The sequence below is a fragment of the Cuculus canorus genome, chromosome 4, assembly GCF_017976375.1.
Source record: "Cuculus canorus isolate bCucCan1 chromosome 4, bCucCan1.pri, whole genome shotgun sequence".
NCBI lineage: Eukaryota > Metazoa > Chordata > Aves > Cuculiformes > Cuculidae > Cuculus > Cuculus canorus.
This window is the reverse complement of record NC_071404.1, coordinates 64,296,751-64,318,024: the sequence shown is the minus strand read 5'-3', so window position 1 is coordinate 64,318,024 and position 21,274 is coordinate 64,296,751. Positions and strand designations below refer to the sequence as shown.

The window sequence follows — 21,274 nt, the reverse complement described above, 5'->3', positions numbered from 1 at the left end:
CTGGATTCCAACCAAAACACCATACCATATTTGGCCAATGCCGTGAAGCAGACAAGAGCATATGTTATTGCAGAATACAATTTAAGACAGAGGTTTGCTAAGACAGCTCAATGTGTCCTAGAGGAAACTAGCCTTAAGAAACAAATTAAAACAACCCCAAATCTGCTGATCAAACAAAATCAGAGGAATTTCTTGTCTTTCATTTGAAGCTATGTTGCAAGGAAAGGAAATCACCCTGGAACACACTGGTTTTGTAACTCTTACTCCACAGTTAAGGGATGGTGGTTGCACATAAAACCGGATCTTTTCTTTACAAAGAAATCAGGGAGCAAAGAAGGTATTTCTGTTTGACCTACTGAAGACAGAGCAGAAACTCTGACTGCCAGAGTTATTCCATTAGTATCATTGAACACTTAAACGCCATGAAACTCAGGAGAGTACCCTGCATGGGGGCAGCATGAGGGGCAAGCACTATCCATACGAAACACAGTTCCACTTCTGGGAAACAGATCTTGTGTGTCAACATAACAACAGCCCTAAGTGTATGCAGGAAGAGCACTAGGATGCGATCAGAGCAGGGAAGGGTAGGTACGAAACCTTTGCTTTCATCCTCAATGCCATGTGGCAGAGAGGACCTCCTGACATATAGTTGTTGAACCAAAGCTGTTTTTATAGAGCAGCTCAGAGCCGGTTCATATCCAACACCTAACCTAGTCCATCTATTTTGGGCTGAGCTCCAGGGACATCTGTCTGTAAACACATGGTATCGGTCTAGTATTAGATAAACACTGGATGCACATAAGCATATACTGGTGGTACAATCCTCTTGTGGCTGGATTTTAACATTCTCTCCTTTAGACTATATATAAATTGCTTGGGATGCACAGTGGGACTTTATCTGTGTTTTGTACATCAGTTAGCATACTAATGGTAGTTAGAAAATAGCAACCACTGTAGAATAAAATCAACCAAGTGACATTTAAAAATCATTGCAAAGGAATGTTCTCAGTGCTGCTGTCTTGTTTGTTTCAAGCTGCAGCGTCAGGGCAGAGAGGCCATATAAAGCAGCAGAGAAGGGGGATGGATGCTCAAGGAAGCGGTGCCTGTCTGGTCACTTTGCTGTGTTTTTTTTTTAAGACAGAGTATAACCTTGAAATCGTGGTTTCTGACTTCAATGTAAAAACATGCTGTTGACTACACTCTTCTCACTCAGGAACTGTGCCACACTTGAACTGTATAAAATACTCCTAAATGGCAAATTGCACAAGGGGGAAAGTGCATTTCCTTTGCCACATGTCTTGTTTAGAAACTCCAAAGATTTTGTGAGTGGGTTTGTAAAAACACAATACACTTCATGGACAGTCATGGAGAACTGGGATACAAGTTGGGATAATCAGCCTGATTCCCCTTAACCTTGTGCCTTGAGAAACAATGTAATCTTCTAAAATTTTATACGCATTTTGTCTGGATATTAAAACATGAAAAAGCACTGGAAGAGCAGAGCCAGAGGTCCCAGTTCTTATACAGTACCTAAATAAATCAGGACTAATCCAATTAAATTCCTGGGCTTATTTTTTTATACAAAATAAATGTGTTATTTCCATCTGAAGTTTCTGTCCCTACTAGGGCAGAACAGATGGCAATGGACTTGTTTTGATGCAAAACAGTAAAACCAAAGACAGAAGCATATTTGCTGACTAAAAATATCTACAGAAGAAAAAACTGGCATATGATCCAAGGGGAAGTAATGAATGCATAGCTGATGTGAAATGATAATGGAGTACACCCATGGAAATGAAGGCAAAGTTACTATTAAAAATCCAATAACTTGGTTCTGATTCTGCTGATTTTGATTAAAATCAACTTGAAAAGAATGTCTAATGATTTGCTACTTATGTCACTTCAATTAGTGGGAAAATGTAAGAAAGAAAAAGAATAAAATACTTTTAATCTTAAAAAAGGACAGCTTCCTGGGGTGTGGGAAAGATGTGTACATGCTGGAACCATGATAAAGCTTCCCTGTGAGGAGTAATGAGTTATTGAACCTTTTTCAAGTACAACACTTCTCTTTTTGAAGCTTATATTTGCCTTGTAGTAACAGAGTTTCACAGTCAGTACAAAGTGCTTGTTCATTTCTGTTGCTGGGCATAGGCTATGGCCACAGTCAGTGAACATAAATGAATACGTGTCTGTCTTTCTTTTGCCTTTTAAAGTGTGATCTATAATCACAAAACAGATTTGGGGCTCTGGTTGGTACAGGGGATTGATAAAAGTCTGCTAGTTCCTCTTTAGCCTGGCAGTGCCATTTATAATTTATCCTTCACCCAATGGTGCCTGAAAACTACTCTAATTTTACTCAAACCCAGACAAGAGTCTAGAGCTGAAATTTCATGTGATTACAACTGGTTGGAGGTCTGCCATGGATTCAGATCATCCCTTCTTTTTCCAACATTTTTTCTGCAGCCCCGACACAAACTATAGCTTCATGCAAGAGTTCTTAGCAAAGGGCAAAAATATGCCCTGCAAACATTTGTTATAATATCACAGATATAACAAAACTATTTAGAAAATCACTCTGCTGGAGCTTTCAATGTATTTCATTCAGTCTATAAATACAGAAAGAATCAGAGGAACTGATCAACAGGTGTAATCTTATTACCTTTGTTACTGAAGGTACTGACAATAGTTAAATCGCCAATCCTAGCAATCTTTTCCCTAGACTTCTGGCACAAAGGGGGTTTGTTTTCATCTGACATGGTTGTCTTAAACTGGAATACTATTGCAAAGGTGCATATGTTTTCTCTGCTGTGATCTTGGTGGTAAATAAGATACTCAGCTCTTCCTGAATGAGGCGAGACTTGTCAATGTGCCAAGAAAACCCATAGCAATGGAACAAGAGGAAATGGAACCACATTTATATAATATTCTAACACTCTAAAGTAATAGGGAGTAGACAAAGTTGGATAGGTATGGCTTATATTGAGAAATCTCATTTTAATATTCAGCTAAAGAGAAAAAATGATCCAGTAAAAAGTATAACACCTAACAAATAATGCTTTTCCTGTTTAAGAAGCAGCCATACACATAAGTTGGCTTCATACTACGAATATCCAGTTGGCTGAAAGCTATGAATTGCTGACATCTGTATTGAAATACAAGTTATCAAATGACAATGTCAATATGGTCCTAGAGAGATACAGGCAGCATGTAGTACATAACCGCTTCCAGCATTTTTGAGGCATTTTTTGGGGGGAAAAAAAGCACAAGTAATTTAACATTGTGATGAATGGCCACAAAAAAGAGGGGATGTGAAAAAAGATCAGGACTGACTGCATAGAGAAGATGAATGCCTACTAAGCCAGCATTCAGTGATAAACATCCTGTACTCTACAGAAAAGTGCTCTGAAAACTCATGCTATGAAAAATCAGAAAGGTAACTTCTACCTTAATCAAGATAGACAGGAATTTTAAGTCCCCATAGTTAACATACATATTGTTAAAGCTAGTGATTATTACTATGTTTCAATTTAGCAGTCATTTAAATAGAAATAAAAAGTTTGCTTTGAATACTGCAGTCCTGAGTTACAACCAAAATTTGTTTTTCTAATTCTGCAGACAGAATCCACCCACTCTTACCAGATGAGTGTGTTCCACGGCCCAAGTTTGTACCTGAAAGATTTTCTAGTCCTTGCTGTTGCAAAGATAACTCTCAAAATATGAACTGACTGTAAGCAAGGAAGTCTGCCCAAGTATGACGATGGCCTGGCAGAACAGGTCTGTAGGAAAGTAAACGCTCAAAAGAGTAATTCAAATTTCTATTGATTTAATCACATTCCAAACAGTATGATCTTTGTTCAGTTTTAGCTGTAAAAATGTTAAAAATATGATTCATCATGGTTGTGATGCTATGGCATCAGTCCTTGCACATTAGTGCAGATCAAAGTGTGGTTCCTTGTTCTCTCTCTTCCATTTCACGCTCTTGCCCAGGAACAGCTAGCCTGTGGCATATTACACAGGCTGTATTTATTTGAAATACTTTTTGTGCCACCATCTCACGCACTTGAAAACAAAACTGTTACGAAGTTTAAATCTATTTTAGTTCCATAAAACAGTCCCAGTTCTGGACCAATCTTCAAAATTGGGCTTTACAAGCATTCAGAATCTTGGGTTTGGCCTATATTTTTTATTCCATAGTGCATAATTTGCTGTCTTCCTCTGGAGCAAATAAAAATATCTCCAAATTTAGATGATACAATCAAAATATTCTATGTTCTAGCTTTTGTTCAGCAAGGCTTAATAAAAATCTAATGACTGCACAGTAGTAATAATTGGTTAACTATCCACTAAGACAACTATTATTACTGCTTTTAAAAAATGTGTCTCGTGTTTATATAGGAGATAAAACATCCACAGTGTTACACATCTGGCCCAAGCCCTTGACATTTTCATTTCAAATCTAATGCTTTCTATTACACAACCACTTTAATAGAAGTTGATATGTGCATAAGAACTGCTGGGCTCTATCACGCAAAGAATTCATCCTACCTCCCAACCAAGCCCTGACAAAGGCTCCATAGCAGAGACTTAGAGAAGAAGATGTAAAAAAAACCCATAATGCAAGAGTAACACTTCCCCATCTCGTGAGTAGGTTTAGTCATTTGGTTTTTCAAAAGAACTATTCACAATCACTGTCAGATCCCTTTCTTGAGCGGAATCAGCTGAGTTAGATCTCAGTACTTTCTTATGGACTTAACAATTTTTCACTTATTACATTTACTTACATTGAACATAAATTGCCATTTTACTGCCAGGCACCCAGAAAAGGGAGATCTTCTGTGACTGAGGGCAGGTGTCGATTTGACTATCCTGAAAACTTTCGTATCCTGTATTTTGTATGTGTACTTGTTCAAAGCCCTAACAGTTACAGATAGAAAGATTACTCTTCACATGCTGACTATTCACAACTGCTCACATTAATCAATGCATTCATATTTGTTATACAAATGCCTCCTTGGAAATGATTATCTCAGCCCCAGCCATTCATTCGCATCTTTCCAAATGGATACTTTTTTGTTGCCTTGAAGTACAGCCCACATGTATGTACGATTCTAGTTGTTTAAAACAGGAACAAATTCCTTAACATGGAACAAATTATGTATATACAGTATTTCCTACGCACACTCAAGAATCTGGCAGGGAATATTGTCATGAGTTACATAGTGTACACATACAAGGACAAGCATCTACTTGCGTGCAGCATGCAATTTTGGCTCTGAGGTATTTCATTATGAACTGTGAGTGATGGTTTGACTGCTTAGTTCTGGGACATGGTAATTGCAACCATTTATGACAGAGCTGAATTAGATTTCCATTTTTCAGTACTGGTGGCTGAAGCACAGTAATAAAACATTAACAACGCAAGTTACTGTTAAGAGAGTACAAGGTCAATGCCTAAGTTTAAACTTTCACCCTTTGTGGTTTTATAGTAGCAGTTACTTCCCAGATTCAGTCAGGGTATGCTTGGGGTATGGAGAATTCAAGGTTACAATGGCTGTGTCTAACACAAGAATAATTCCAATTGCTATACTCGCTAAATTACTGTTCATATATTCTAATTATTTCATATCTTCCTTTTAGCTCCTTGCTCAGAAGTGGCCTTTTGGAGATTCAGAATTTGGACAGTTTCTTTGCAAATTCCTTCCCTTTATACAGAAGGCATCGGTGGGAATCACGGTCCTTAATCTCTGTGCCCTTAGTGTGGACAGGTACAGTATGTTTTACTCCTTTGCCCTTGCAGTTTTCCTAAAACTGGGAGCACCCACTGTGGTCTTCTTAGCAGGCAGACTACAGTATAGATGTAACTTGCCTTCTGCATTTTGATATCCTGGCTACAACAAAGCACCCACATCCGTGGCTCAAAGTATAATGTGAAGCCATTGGAATAATTAATTTTACAGGTTTTTTTTAAAGGTATTTAAAAGCTCTAGTAAAGCACTATTTCAATTTCCTTTACCAGACAAAAAAATACTGGGATTTGACTCAGTATTCAGACTTCTTTCTTTCATATGACCATGTTTGTTTTCTATCTGAACAGGATCATAATCTTTGGTCTTAAGAATAGTTTTTTTCAGCTCACTGCCTATAGATTATAATTACAGTGTTTACTTTGATATCTTTTATAACTAGTTAAGCTTTATTGGAAAATATGTTGGAAACTTGCTTTGATACTTCAACGTTGATAGTTTAACAATTAACACCTCTGCTAAAAGTGTTCAAGAAGATACAGAAACTTTTTGATAGATCAACACCTAAAATGCTTTTGAACATTACTCTTTTAAGCTTTTCCTTCTTCATACATATAAGGCAATAGCAGATTAAGACTTCATTTCCGTAAAAGCTATTTATATTGGTCTTGAGTTTACTTGATCATGTTCTAGTCCAAAATATCAGTAATTCTGATACAGAAAATATTGATAAATAAAATACATTATGCATATTAGTACAGTAATGCAAAGGTAAAAGAAACTTTAAAATTAATCTTGGTGTGGTTTTACCTAAGAAGTTGACATACAAGGTTTGCAATGGAGAATTAACTTAGTAGTATCCATACCTGAAATACAGTTCCTTATTGCATCAGTAACTCATTAGCTGACATCAGAAACAAAAAAAAAGGTAACACCAGCAAGTGTTCTATTTCCATTTTTGAGTATGAGAACTATTAAGAGAATTCTATTTCTCAAACAATATCTGCCCAGCATAAAATACAGTTCCATGGACTGCTCTAAGGAATAAATCATTCATAGATTGAGCATATATGAAACAGAAAGTTTGTTAGATAAGTTCTGACCATGCAGTTTCACTACATTTAGTTCTGCTGTTACATAAACGCTCATGAACTGGAAGCACCTCAGCTGAAGCTACCTCTTCATTATATGCATATATATATTTATGAGCACCGATTTGCTAATCTTCACACAACCAAATGCTGCTTCCTTTTGAGTATGAAGTCTTGCATGGGATCAGATCTAGACTATTTAAATCCCTCCCCCCAGTTTATATGCTTTGCCAATTAGTAAATGGTTGCAGAGAATGTGTTTTAGAAAAGAGATGCATACAGACAGATTCTGAGGATCGGAGGGCACCTTCAACAAGTTAGTTTGGGCACTGAAAGTGGCATAGTCACATTAATACAAAATTCCACATCAGCTAATGTTTGTTTTTTAGTATGGAAAACGAGTAAATATGGAATCGCGTGCTGTCACAGCTGGACTATTTCTGGTCTACGTGAGAGTTATTTTTTCCTTAAAAAATTCTCCTGAAAGCTCTTTCATTTATAGATATTTTGAGCAGCTCCGTAGAGGATTGTATTTACAAGGCAGAAAAGACAATCAATTGGTATAATGAACTCAGAGCTCCACAGCTTTGATAATTGTTCTCTGCCTGTCTTGCGGACTACAGCCTTAATTTAGAACAAGGTTATTTATTTTCCTACAAGGATTGTTCTCAGTGCTAACTACATCCTATTGTGAAACTCCACTCATTACTACTGCCCCTCACACAAAGCGACTTGCACTGACACCGTATTAAGGTTTAACTGTGCATGCCCAAGGGGAACAATGTCCACACACATATGGAGAGGGTTTTAAGAGGCTGATAGAAAACACCAAACCAGCCATTCACCCTTCAGAGGAAGCTCACATTTGCTTCAGATGCCTCTCAGGCATTTTTAAACTCTAGGTCATGATGGTGATGATAGTCTGACGCTGACGCTCTCTGAATAGTGCCTGATGGTGACTAAGAGGAAGGGTATTTCCCTTCCTGAGCTTTTTACTCTTATGACTCAGACATAACGATTTTGATGAACAAATAATTTTAAGAAGAAGAGTGAAGATATGGATCTCATTTAATATGTATACACCCTCTTCTTGCCTCCTTTGCATACCAAATTGCATAGAACAGGAATCTCAGGGTAGGTAATTTAATCTGGCCTGGCTTCCAGTAAGTGTATTAGATAAGTCAAGATTTTACCACTAAAACAAAGCTTCAGGAGCTTCATTGTGATATGGATTGATATGAGCAACGGCAGTGTCATTTAGGAACTGTTCTGACACTAATCTTGTCAATGAATGTTTTTTATGTCCTTATTCAACTCTTTTATCTTCTCTATATTACTTTTCCCTCTTAGAAAGAGCTGATGATACTTGCAGACCAGAAATATGTTATCAGGCCATTTGAACAAGTAATTTTCTAATGCAATTAAAAGGAATAGGGAAACAAAAGCACCTACTCTGTAAGACAGCAGGCACAAAGTACTGAGAGTCCACAGACAAGCCATAGCCCATGATTTAATTTTCATATACTCTTTGATTACATTTCATAAGGCCCACAATATATTTTCATTTTCAATTCTGATTAGATACCAATCTGGTAAAATTAACCCATGTGGTTCCAAAAACTATCTGGGTCACAGCAAAAACCACAACCACACTGCATTTATGAAACCAATAGCAGAAGGCTGACTAGAGTTCCATAACTATTCTTTATCAAAGAATGATGAAATCCTGGGCGTAGAAAAGCATCAGAAATGATTCAGTGGCCTTACAGAGCTCAATTTGTTGCTTATCAAAACCAAAGCTTAATAAAAAAATATAATATCCAAGTACTGAAATATAGATGGGGTCTTTAGCTTAGCAAAGAAAGAACAAGAACTTATAGAAGTAGGTTTCAGCCAGATAAAAAACCAAATCAAAATAAGGTACATATTCTTTGACAATGAGGGTAATTATATAGAAGAAGAAACCACCAGGGAAAGGCAAAGGTGTCCTGTTTTTAACAATCAAGACACGGATGTCCTTCTGAAAGAAATGCTTTAAGCAAGTGATAACTAGATAGGAGTGCAAAGCATTTAATTTTATGTATGTATACTTCATGATGTATCCTGAAGCATTTTTAACCATAAGCAGCAGAGGGGACTTTGGAGTCCATGAAAAAAAGCAAGTTGGTATAAATAGCTAAGCATGGGAGAAGAGCAAGGAGAAGAAAACAGAGGAGACAGAGCAACTGAAGGGTACAATATACTAAAGTTGACAGCACATGCATGAGTGGTAGCAAATGAAAAGAGGAGAGGGGAGTCACAACATTAAACAGAGAAAAGGAAATGACCTGGAAAATAATTGCATATTTTAGACAAGGTTGGAGACAAAAGGGAAACAAACAGAAAAAAGAAAAGTAAGACAAAACACACGCAGACAGATTTTAGATCAGGGAATTAAATGTGATGCGTGTATTTTATGTCAGTTCCCTGGCAGACTTCCTATATTGTCTAAGTATGAGGGAAATAAACCCTGAAGTGTTTTCCCACTCCTAATTACAGGAGGTTTGTGGCTAGACAAAGATCCTACATATTACATAACTCACAGAACACCCACTTAAAAATCCCTCTTACAGTAGTGAGGAAAGAGACCAAGTAATTGCAGGTTAACATGCATTAAGCAAATTCTGATCTAACTACTGTGCTGCTTATGCTTTAGCTGAAGCCATTCATAAAATTCTTCAGACAATAATTCTTTATCTGACAGTTACTGGAATTGTGAACTGAAAAAAAATTGCCAGTAAAATACATATAGGACCCTTACTGCTGTGTACACTCGTGCAAAATAGATGTAACTCAAGCAGATCAGGTACAAAAATGCAAGAAAGGAAAAAACTGGATTCACAATTTATAACCCATTTGTTGTCACTTACATAATGACACAGGTGACACAACACAAACTTTACATTACTTACTTGAAAAATATGTATAGTCTAAAGCCCCTGATTGCTTTAGTCAAGGAGAAAGTGTGTACCTTGTGCAGCTGATTGGACCAATTGTAAAATTGCCAGTCGATAGAAAGTAAACTTTTAATTGATTGTTAAATTTCCACAGTTCACAAATGTTTGATTTGTGTGAAAGATGATGTTTCTATGAATATTCCACTTAGTCATTAAACCCAAAACCTGATATTTGGTAAAATGAAATGTAAGAGGATCGCAAATTATTTAAAATAAGATTTGCATTTTAATGTGAATTAAAAGTATGTGAGAAGATATGATACTGAATGTTACTTTATCACCTCAATACAGTTTATTTATTTCGATGCTCTCAGAATTCCAACCTCACAGATCTTCTCCCCATGAGTGTACCATTGCCTCCTGTCTTTCTGATATTTTTTGAAGATAAGGATGCCTTTAGTAAATGTTTTTATATTTAATCTATAAATCCAAAATGTAGTTTGTTTTAGTGTGTTCAAAACCTTTATAAACATATTCCTGTTAAAATGACGTACTGAGAACCTGTCTGTAGTACACCTGCAGCTATGCTGTGTATGATATTCCTATAGATACCAAAGCAGAGGTTTCTGGTGTGTTCACTGCAAGAATGATGGCATAAAGGCTCTGACACCTTCCAGTGATGTTCTGTAATAATGCTTTCTGAAGTTTTTGTGAGGGGCTTATGGCCTAATGTTCATTCACACATTTCCCCTCCTCTAAGGCTATGGGGCATTTAGTTCACAGGTCTTCCACTCTGTTAATGAAATGCCTTCCACCCTTCCAAAAGAAAAGGGAGCAGAAGTGACACAGGAAATCAGAATAAATGCTATGTGTGTGAATCCTAAACTAGTGTCTTGGTTAGCGCAGGTCCTATATCCCTTAGCTAATGTTTTTTCCCATCGGAAGCTCTTCATCCCTTCCATCTCACAGATTAAAAATCCAGTGCTTCCCACTTAAAGGATCGTAGTCTAGAGTTATCAACTAATCTTTTCATTAAACCCCTGTTATCCCTGAGCCTTTAAACCAATGCCAAAATTCTTCATTCCTCCCAATCACCTCTCTACCATCCCACCTTAATCCTTTCACAACCTAATGCTTTCCTATTTAAATTCCCCTGTTTTTTTCCTTCTTGCTAAAGCTCACTCATCTCTGCAGCACAAAGTCTACACGCTTACAAGCTGTATCCTCCTGGTCTGTTGAGGCCACCTCCTTTCCCCATACCTTTCACCTTCTTTGTGCCTGCTGGTATGCCCTTTTTTTATTCCACTTAGCCACTGTCATCAGCTAAAATCACCACCCCATTTGCTTTTCTCTGAAAAACTTTGGATCCTGCCGAGGAAAGATTTTGAGGACAGAGGTGGCAGCTGCACATATCCAAAGGTATCTGCTAGGACTCAAGGGGGCACAAAACAGGGGCATATCTGAGGGAGAAAAGAATACTTGCCATTGTCAGGACAGTAAAATGGCACAGCTTGTTACAGTTTATAATCTGCTTCAGTGACTTCTTATTCTGACATTTTTCAAAGCAGATGAACAACCTTTCTTGACTTCTTTTCTCCTCAGCTAAAGACTATTTCATCAGTGGATGCCATGATATATCCCTGTGGCACTGTAATTCCAAATGGGAAGGCGCTATTAACTGGGCAAAGTAAAATAAACAGCTTAGAAACTGTTAAACTACCAATGACAGAAAGCTCTCCAGTATGCATTTCAGATTATTACAAGATCAAAACCAATATTTGTTCTTTCCATAATTTTTAGATAGGACTGTCTTTGCTAAATTGTTGGAAATGGTAAATAATTAATTTACTGAAGTTATTGCTAGATAATAGTTAAGTCTGCTACTGAAAATGTAATTTATGGACTGGTTTGTACTCTGTACTGTACGCTTATCAGTCTTCTCCAAATAATTTTTGACCCTTTTGATCAGAGTTGACAGAGAGGTTGAGGTCTCAAACCTAATAAATTTTTACAACCTCCTTGAAAACTGGCAGACAAGGAGAGGAGAAAGACCCTCTCAGTTCCTGGAATGGCAGAAAGGCTGCAGCCTGGTAACAAGAATCCTCCAGCATTGGAGGGACAGAGAAGATAAAGAGAGAAAGAGGAAAAGGGAGAAATGCATGGGCTGTATTTGAAATGTCTTTAAGACTTCCAACCTTTTATCACGAGACACATACACATAGGAAAGCAGGTTTCAATAATACCATTTTGTACAGAGAAATTTGCTATCTAATGGATAAAATAGTGAGAAAATAGAGATTTCTTAGCTACGCACTTCAGTTTCTCACCAGAAAGGTGATGCAGAAGGTGAGATAGTTGTCAGACGGTCCTATCTAGCACTCACTTGCAGTCTAAGGAATATGCTACGTAAATCTAGTATTTTTAACATTGAACAATGTAAACAGAACAAATGTGTTTGATTTTCAAGGATAGTATTTTTACCTGTTTTCATTGCATGGAAGCTGATCACTCCAGGTAGCACTGCTGTGGTAGCTGAGAGAGCTGGCTTGTATCTATTGGGATGGCCTGTGTGCCTGGACGATTTTTTCTTCTGTTATGTCAGCTGATCTAGTGATTTTGTGATCTGTCCTCACAAAACTTACCTACTTTAAATAGAAATCAGTAGTGTAGTTGACATAGCAGAATTCCATGCTATCCTGCGACTAAGTGGAACATTTGCAGCTAGCTGCCCGCTATCCCACCCTTGATAGGCTCTGCTGTGTCCTAGGTGGCTTGGTAGCTGGCAAAGCCACTGGAACAAGCAGAAAACCCAAGCAATACAAGTCTAAGATGTTAAATTTAGGATTTTACTGAATATATAAAATTGAAACATGACCTTTGAATTCAAGGAAGAAATTGAATTGGAAACCAATGCCTTTCTCTTTCAGGTACAGAGCAGTTGCCTCGTGGAGCCGTGTTCAGGGAATTGGAATCCCTATGATCACTGCTATTGAAATTTTCTCCATCTGGCTTCTGTCCTTCATATTGGCTATTCCAGAAGCAATTGGTTTTGCTGTGGTACCTTTCAGATACAAGGATGAAGGTTATGTTACCTGCATGCTCAAGCCTACAAACAGTTTTATGTTGGTAAGCAACATCCTTTATTCTCTTTTTGGTATCCATAGTATATATGTTAGACAATTCAGATACTGGACTATAATATGTTTTATTCATCCATTAAACTGCAAAATGTATTCTAATGTATTATATATTGGTGAAAAGAGGATCCTTCATTTACAGTGACTCGTCTCCACTTTCATCCAGAGATACTAAATGGGACTTTACAACATTTACATTTCTTCACTACTGAGGATTCTTAATAAAGAAGTTTGTATTTCAGGCTTGCTTAAAGTACAATCAAGAGATGTATCAGGGTAGTCAGAACCTTGCAAGGTATTGTGCTTCTAGCTATAACACCTTGGAGCTTGTAACTGTCAAAACCCATGTTTTACCACGATTAGTCATCAGTTTGCACGCAGTAGCCAGCTCTTTTGACAGATAAAGAAAAGGGTGGGGCCATGCTCTAATATGCCCTTACAAAGTCAAGCAGAAAGTAATCCCTTCATTTACAAGAAATCATGACTACAAATCTGACAGACTCACATCTCCAACCTAGGTAGCTTGGGCACTCTTAGCTGTCATCTAAATACAGCAACTCAAGAACAAGAGAAGTTCCTGAGGCATACCAGGCTTCTTTGGCAAGTTCCTCATCCTCTGTGCTACTGCAGCTTAACAGCTGTCAATATCCACACCGGCTTGATCAAAACAAGCCAGGTGAGTAGTCCCTAGAGAATTAATAAATCTTTATTGCACAGGAGGACAGAGATCCTCCGCCTGGCCTTACACTGAGAAAATGGGAAACCGGGATCTTAATTTTGGCCTTGTGAACTCGAAGAAGGGCCATTCACTAGTCACCTAGTAATTAAAAAAGAGTAATATTCTGTTTTGTTTCAGAGAAGGCAGATAGTGCAAGGTCTTAAATCTTGTGGAAAACTCCGGGTTTTTTTTCCAGACTAGAATTTTTCATGATAGAGTGCACTTCGCCCTTTATTGGATCAGAACATGGCTCGGGCTAGAAAGAATTGGGAAGAATAGGGCAAATGCTAGGAAAATGGAGCTAGGAAATTTAGAAAATAAAAAGTGTGGATGATTAGTGTTTTTTCAGAGGAAGATCCCCAGCTTTGGTTGGGTTACACAGACTGCAGGGACGGCAGAAAGAGCAAAAAGAACTGCAAGAGAAGACAAAAGGCATTCTCTAATGGAAATAATTAATGGATGTGAAGTGGAATTGCCCAGGACTTACTATATCTTTGTTTCTAAACTCTACAGACTATATGACTGTAGATACTGTAGTTATAATGATCTGATTTATGAAATGCACAATGCAGCAAAATTCCTTTTTGTAATAGCTATTTTTCTCAACAAATGTGCCTTGACAATCCTCTCTCTCTAAGAAAAGGTTCATTTTCTCTTCCCTCTTCACAAAAACATTATAATTCAGGTCTTCCACAGGCATGCTAGCTTTACTGACTATTGTTCTGTTCTTAATGTGGTAAGTAGAATAGCTTGTTTTGTTTTATTAGCAGGAATTAGTATCTTTTACTTGCTCAGCATAATTCAAAAGCTCTAAATCTCCCCATGCCAGTTTGATTTTCAAGGAAACTAATCAGCATTTATGTCCAAGCTGAGAGTAAATGTTGGATGTGTCAGTCAAAATGGAAAGTGTTGTGTTTCAACGTGTTTCAAGCAAGTACTAACATGAGAGATTAAAATGGAAACACCATTTTAACCTTAACTATAGTATTTGCTACCACAAATGCCACAATAAACAATCACTAAACTTTGGGAAGGATTTATGATTAACTTTTCGGTTTAATAGGAGGTTTGTTCATGTTTAAAGCTCTCCCTGAATGACTTAAAAAGATTCATGCTAGACCATGATTCCCAAGAGGCTGAGCGCACTAGGAAACTTGTTTAAAATGCACATTTCCTGTAGAAAACCAGTTCCATATGGGCTTTCAAGACAAACAAAAGAATGTCTACTTCACTTAAATCAACCCAATTTTGTCCTTTGATGTAAGCTTTGAGAAACTCGGATTCTACAATTAATCGTTTACAGACATTTTCATGTAGCTTCATAAAGCCAGGTCCTCATACAGAATTGATGGCATTGGTCAGGGCTTTGACACAGAATTCTGTGTGTTTTTTATTGACTGACAGGCAATGCTCCCAAAAGCTGGTAGACTGGTATGACAGAAAGTTTTCCTTGTAAACATAGCATGAGTTCAAACAGCACGAATTTTGCTGCCCAACCCAAATGATTTTAGTCTGACTTGGAGGAATTTGCCACGGAAAAGATAATTGTCTCCATGTATTTGTAATCCTTTTCTCTGCAGAAGGAGTGGTAATTAGATTTCCCCTCAGTACAAGCTCTTCAAATATGAAGCATTTTTTTTTTCTGGTTTTCTGCTGGCAGAAGCTCTGTTCCCAGTGGTGGAAATTCCACCCCCAAGCAGAGGGCAACTATGCAGCAGGCTGCAGCCCCTCCTCACACAAAGCTGAAGCTAGTGTGGAGGAGGAAACAAGAGAATCAACACAAGTCAAAATGCCCTGTGAGGTGGGGTTGTGGCCTAGATACCAGCAGCAAACTCAAATTAGTAAGCTCTGTAGGCAGCTAACTGAGTTGAGGCAGAAAAATCAGAGGCATTTCCTTGTCCTTTCTAGATCAACTTTCTAGTGTAATAAAACAGATTTTCAAATGAACATTATTAAATACTAGTCTATTAATTTCATTATTTTTTTCCATCTTTCAAAGTTTAGTATCTATCACTTTTAAATGTAAACGAGATGTCAAAAGTTTAACTTTTTCAAACAGGATTAATATAATCCTGAGTTAATAGCACTTTGACATTTGGTGTGGGAACTGTGATGTTACAAGAGCACATCCGCAAAGAATAAACAAGCAAGGGAAAAGATTATGAGAAAGAAGGTTCCCTTTTACACACACCCATCTCAGTGACTAATAACACAGAGACAGGAAGTATTCAAAATGTCATATTTCAGTCCACACTTTTGGCTGAGCATCAAAGTTAAAACCCAAGATATAATATTTTCTCAAGTCTGAAAATACAATCATCTACAGAAAAGGTGACTTTAAATGTTTCGTCAAATGTAGTATTTCCTATAATACATAAATGTATTCACTTAAACCACGGCTTATATCCCAGCTAATGCTTAAAATTACACAGTGAAGTACTGCTATTCTATCAAATCCCTCAGTGTCGGGTCACAAAAAGCAAATGCTATGAATGGCAGGGAAAGGGTTAAAGAGTAACTTCACCACTAGAAGCCACCCATCCTAAGCTTTGCATATATCAGACAAACATGAAGTGGCTCCTATCTGACCAGTACATAAGCAAACCAACTACCAATCTTTTCACTGATAACAAAAGGTGATTAAACTTACAAGACATTTCGAGTTTTCCTTTTTTGGAATCACGAGAGAAGCCATAGAGGTAAATGGCATTTCCTGAGACAGGCTTTTAGTAAGATTTGTTATCTCAAATTGACACTGTCTACATTTTGGCATGTCTTTTTCATGGAACTGGATTCCAGCGTTCATGAATGAAGGTAAATGTTTAGAAAACAACCAAAAAAAAATTAATTCCAACCCAACACAGATTGCAACAAACATGCAGGCAGGCTATCCATAAGGTAAAATGAATGTTTACACTGCCACAATTCCCATATTGATGTTGGTCCAAAACAATTCAACAATACAAAAGTTTACTTTATTTGTGCTGTTTACCAATAGACAGATACCAGCATACTCTCGTGCTTTCTGAGACCTTTTTGTGGCACTTTCCATTGAATCATATGAAAATATCTTCTCTTTTCTTTACCTTATCTACAGTTTTACAAAGATGCAAAGGATTGGTGGCTGTTTGGCTTCTATTTCTGCATGCCACTGGCGTGCACTGCCATATTTTATACACTAATGACTTGTGAAATGTTAAACAGAAGAAACAGCAACTTGAGAATCGCTCTCAGTGAACACCTTAAGCAGGTAAATAAAAGGAACACATATGTTTGAAAGTACTGTTCTTCTCTCTTTGAGTAGGCTTAGAAATGTTTCAAAGTATACTTGAATACAGTAAATTAAAGAAACAGAACGTGAGGATGTAGGGTATTTATCATGCTAAGGTATTCACTTAAACCCTGAACACAAGATTACATCATAGTTCAAGTATTGAAGACAGGACGCTCAGGAAACTAGACAGTTTCTTTCTTTTCTTGTGTGACAGTTGTACTCTCCTGCTCTTTAACCTCAAATCACTATGGGCTAAATGCTTTGAAATTTAACTACAAAGATTTGCCAAAACAACACTTCTTTTTATTTATAAAGATATGACTCCATGGGTTTTCACTACTTTTGGCACACTTTGATATACAACTTTAGTTGCATATAAAAAGCAGTTGTAGAATAACCTGGTTTAGAAGAGAGTGGATTTTTTCTTTTCAGGGTTATTGCACTGTTGCAGTACCACTGCTGTAACTGCTTTGAAAAGAGCAACGGGAGAATAGTACAAACAAATGATCATAGAGTAAAGTCTTTCACAAACTCGTCAGATGTCATTTTGCTGGTTTTGCAGCCCTGTCTGATGTTTAATTCCTAACTGAAATTTTTAAAGTCATCTGTAGCTTTTCCCCTGCGTTACTGTCAGACCCTCAAATTCCACCCTTCCTTTCAAATTCCTCATTCACAGATGTGAATCCTTAAAGCATTCCCGGCTGCATCAGAGTGAGGTCTCTCAGAGGTTTCTCCTCTGATGGTTCATTCCAGACCAAGGCAGATCGCAGAACCCTCCCCTCGTGCAGATCCTCCGCTTTTTCCCCTCATCAGGCCCCAGAGCCTGCGACACAGACTTAGGGTCACAGACGAGCTACTCCACCCATTAGAACTAGAATGGTATGTACAGGGTGGGGGAATCCACCCTCCAGCTTTCCCATCCTGACACGCAGTTCCCAGCAAGATATTCCGACCGGTTACTGGAGGATGACTTTATGCCACAATTTACAAATGCTTTTCTTTAACCACCACCTTTTGCCCTCCCTCCCTCCCTCCTTCCTTCCCACCCTACAGACTTTTCCACATTAATGTCTAGTCATCATCCTTTTTGTATTTTTATAAAAACTCCTATTGTAAAAAAGAAGAAACAGTAACAGTCATATTCAGAGCCTAACAAGACTTACAGTAACCATACATTTGACTTCAATTTGTTTAATGACAGACCCTTGCAATGCTTGTTATTGTTACTTTACAGCGGCAGTTTCAGAAGTGGTATTCTTACCCCTTCACATGCTTCTTTCTATCAAATGCATGCCTACCAAACACAACTGGTATGCATTGTCAAAAATCCACTAAAACATCTGTCAAGCTCTAGGGCCATAAAAAATATCCATTACATTGAAATTATTTCCTGACTAACTATTATGAGATTAAGCAGTAAAACAGACATTTCTAATATTTTGCTAGAGGAAGTATTTACTTAAGAACATCAACGTGACATAGCAAGGATCACATTAATTAATGTGATTAATATACTGTGCAAAATTAATATATCGTGCAATATCCCTTTACATAACATGATGCATGCTAAATATAAAATAATACATCAAAGAGAACCGTCCTGGCTAGATACATGGTTGAATGGAACATTTATTGCCAACTGATTTCAGTGCCTTGAGTTTATATATTGCTCCACATCAAGGATTAGGTACAAGTGGTTTGGGATCAAGCAGCTGTGATCCTAGTTTCCTCATACATAAAAAAGTTTTCTTGCAGATTATGCATGTTTCTGAAGAAAGAGGTTTATCTGAGGGATTGCCAGAGAACTAATCCAGCATAGAGGAATATGAAGGGCTGGGAAAGTAATTAGGCTGAGGAGAGCCAAGGAGATGCTTTTTCTTGGCTAACATCTGCAATGTCCTGGCAATGACCTGTGTGCTCCAGCTGCTTCAGTCTCAGTGATGAGCAGGTTCTGTTGAGCATGGTCCGAATCAAGAACACGACAAGTCCCATTAAAAACAGTTCAGGAACATCAAGTAGTATGGAAGCTGCTCTTCAGGAATCCTTATATGCTTTGTATAGATTATTTATTACGCTGCCAACATCACTATCACGAATTAGGCACTCAGTCATTCTTATCTTTACTTCTTTTTCTAGCGTCGAGAAGTTGCAAAGACAGTTTTCTGTTTAGTAGTGATTTTTGCTCTTTGCTGGTTCCCTCTCCATTTGAGCCGAATTTTGAAGAAAATGGTATACAATGAAAGAGACCCTGGCAGATGTGAACTGCTCAGGTACTTATTTTCTATGTCAATCAATTGTTTATACTGAAAACCTATAACACCACACATGATTTTATTTGAGAAATGTCATTGTGCATGCAACTGTATGGCAGAAGGGCAAATGCTTCATAACTTTTCAGTTGCATCCATTTTCAGAGGGTTCAGTGTTAATGGGGTAGCATAATTTAAATAAATGTTGTCTGTCACCACTGCAATCACTTTCCTCTGGCTTCTGTGAACTTCCCTGAGAAAGGTTATTATAGACCTAGCATGGTACAAGATTGGATTGAGGGAGTTAGGCAAGAGAGAAATAGTTTCTATGACAGAAGAGATTGCAACCACAAAGGGCACGGGTGCTTCTCCAGTATATGAACAGTTCAAATGTTTTGTTTTCTCTTTTGTTTCTTAGTTTCTTGCTGCCATTGGATTATATCAGCATCAACCTGGCAACTATGAACTCTTGTATTAACCCAATAGCTCTGTATTTTGTGAGCAAGAAGTTTAAAAACTGTTTTCAGGTAAGATCTTCCTGACCAGATTTTAAGTCCAGTAACTGAACTGCTTTAAACCATGTAGTTATCATCTAATTTTAGCAGCTGGGAGAAGAGGCATGGAAAGGAATGAAAGATTATAAATTGTCTAGTTTACCAGGTAGGATCGCACAGAGCGCACATACCAAACTGAAATGCTAATCCAGTAAATAAGTTTGACATAGTTTGTATATGTAAACATGTAAAATGAGACAGGCACGCTCTTCTAAGTACTATTTATCTGCAAGGGACATGCACATGAAACAGAATTTTGTTGATAATGGATTTCCCACTCTCGATGAAGACAAAGAACACAAACTTAGGACATCAAGCTACCTGCAGTTAAACAATCCCATTAATCACTAAAATTTTCAGGCTTGAATACCAAAGGAGGCACCTGAGTTGACTTTGCCAGTTAAACATGCATTATGGCTTTTACATGCACTTTTCCAGCTCCTACACATGAAAACACTACAAAAGGCTACAAAACTTCCCTTGTGACACTGTGTCTTTGCAAGTCCCTGTTTGTATAAAAAAGGCAAGGAAGAAAGAAAATGAAAGCATATAGTGGTACAGAAAGTAACAAAATGGAAAAGGAAAAACCTTTATCTGTAAAGAGAAACAAAAGATGATAGGACTGGACCTCTAAACTTTAAGTCTGCAAATAGGCAACTCAAGCTACTGAAAAATGTAGTACCTCATTAAAATAGGGAATATCTGTTTGTTTGTAGCCTGGATCAGTCTTACAAATTATTTTAAGGGAGTATTTTCACATGATAAATAAGAAGCAGCTTTACTTTTTACAGTCCCCTCTTCATTTGGGAACTGCAGAGTGGATAATATGCCTGAAAGGTGAAAGGGAGAGGTAACAGTGGGTACTACCAGGTTGCTCCTCATACCATTAGTTCATTCTTCCCATTTGTCCTTCCAAATAAAATTACTATCCAACAACTCTAATTAAAGAATTTTCATCTATTATTTAATCCTTCCCCTGCTTCTCATTATAGCTTACCCTTTCCCTTCTAGTATCAAGGTCATTAATTCAGTCAATCTTTCCATTTTGAATTTGAGTTTCTCCTCGTACCTCTGTTGCGATTTTGCATACCCACCCATAGATAGATAATACATATATCTGAAGACTGGCTTTACCTCTCCGCAACATCCCTTTTTCATTGAGTTCACAGAAGTCATGGAGCTACTGCTGTTATTGCCTTGCTCCTCTGAGGCCCTAGTTGTTTCCCCTAAAGCAGAGATTCCATCTACACAGAATTAGGCGCTGCTTTTAGTGAAACGAGGGGAAGATACCTGAAGAATCCTTTTTGCTCTTTTCACACAAGACAGCTGAACATAACATTTCATGAAGAACCTGGGAGTATGATCCTGAATGTTCTTAACTGTGAAAAATTAGACACCTCAATATATTCACTGTCCCTTTTCCTAAACAATTTTGTCATCTTCTAAGATGTGAGAAGAGACCTAAGTTACAGGCTGGGGAATTTTCTTTTCTTTACATGCTAAGCAGCACGCTGATCCCTAAGCTACGTGTTCAGTGATAAAGAGGAGGAAAAACCCAACTCAGCTCTTTA

The 21,274-nt window shown here is 37.6% G+C and overlaps 1 protein-coding gene across 1 annotated transcript in view; it reads left to right on the top strand.

The window, feature by feature from the left end:
• Positions 1-21,274, top strand: part of EDNRA (endothelin receptor type A) — a 36,022-nt gene that overhangs the window by 11,151 nt on the left and 3,597 nt on the right. The window contains exons 3-7 of the mRNA XM_054065055.1: positions 5,638-5,765; positions 12,699-12,897; positions 16,724-16,876; positions 19,037-19,170; positions 19,568-19,676. Of these exons, the coding sequence (XP_053921030.1) occupies positions 5,638-5,765; positions 12,699-12,897; positions 16,724-16,876; positions 19,037-19,170; positions 19,568-19,676 (723 nt within the window). The remainder of the gene's footprint in view (positions 1-5,637; positions 5,766-12,698; positions 12,898-16,723; positions 16,877-19,036; positions 19,171-19,567; positions 19,677-21,274) is intronic.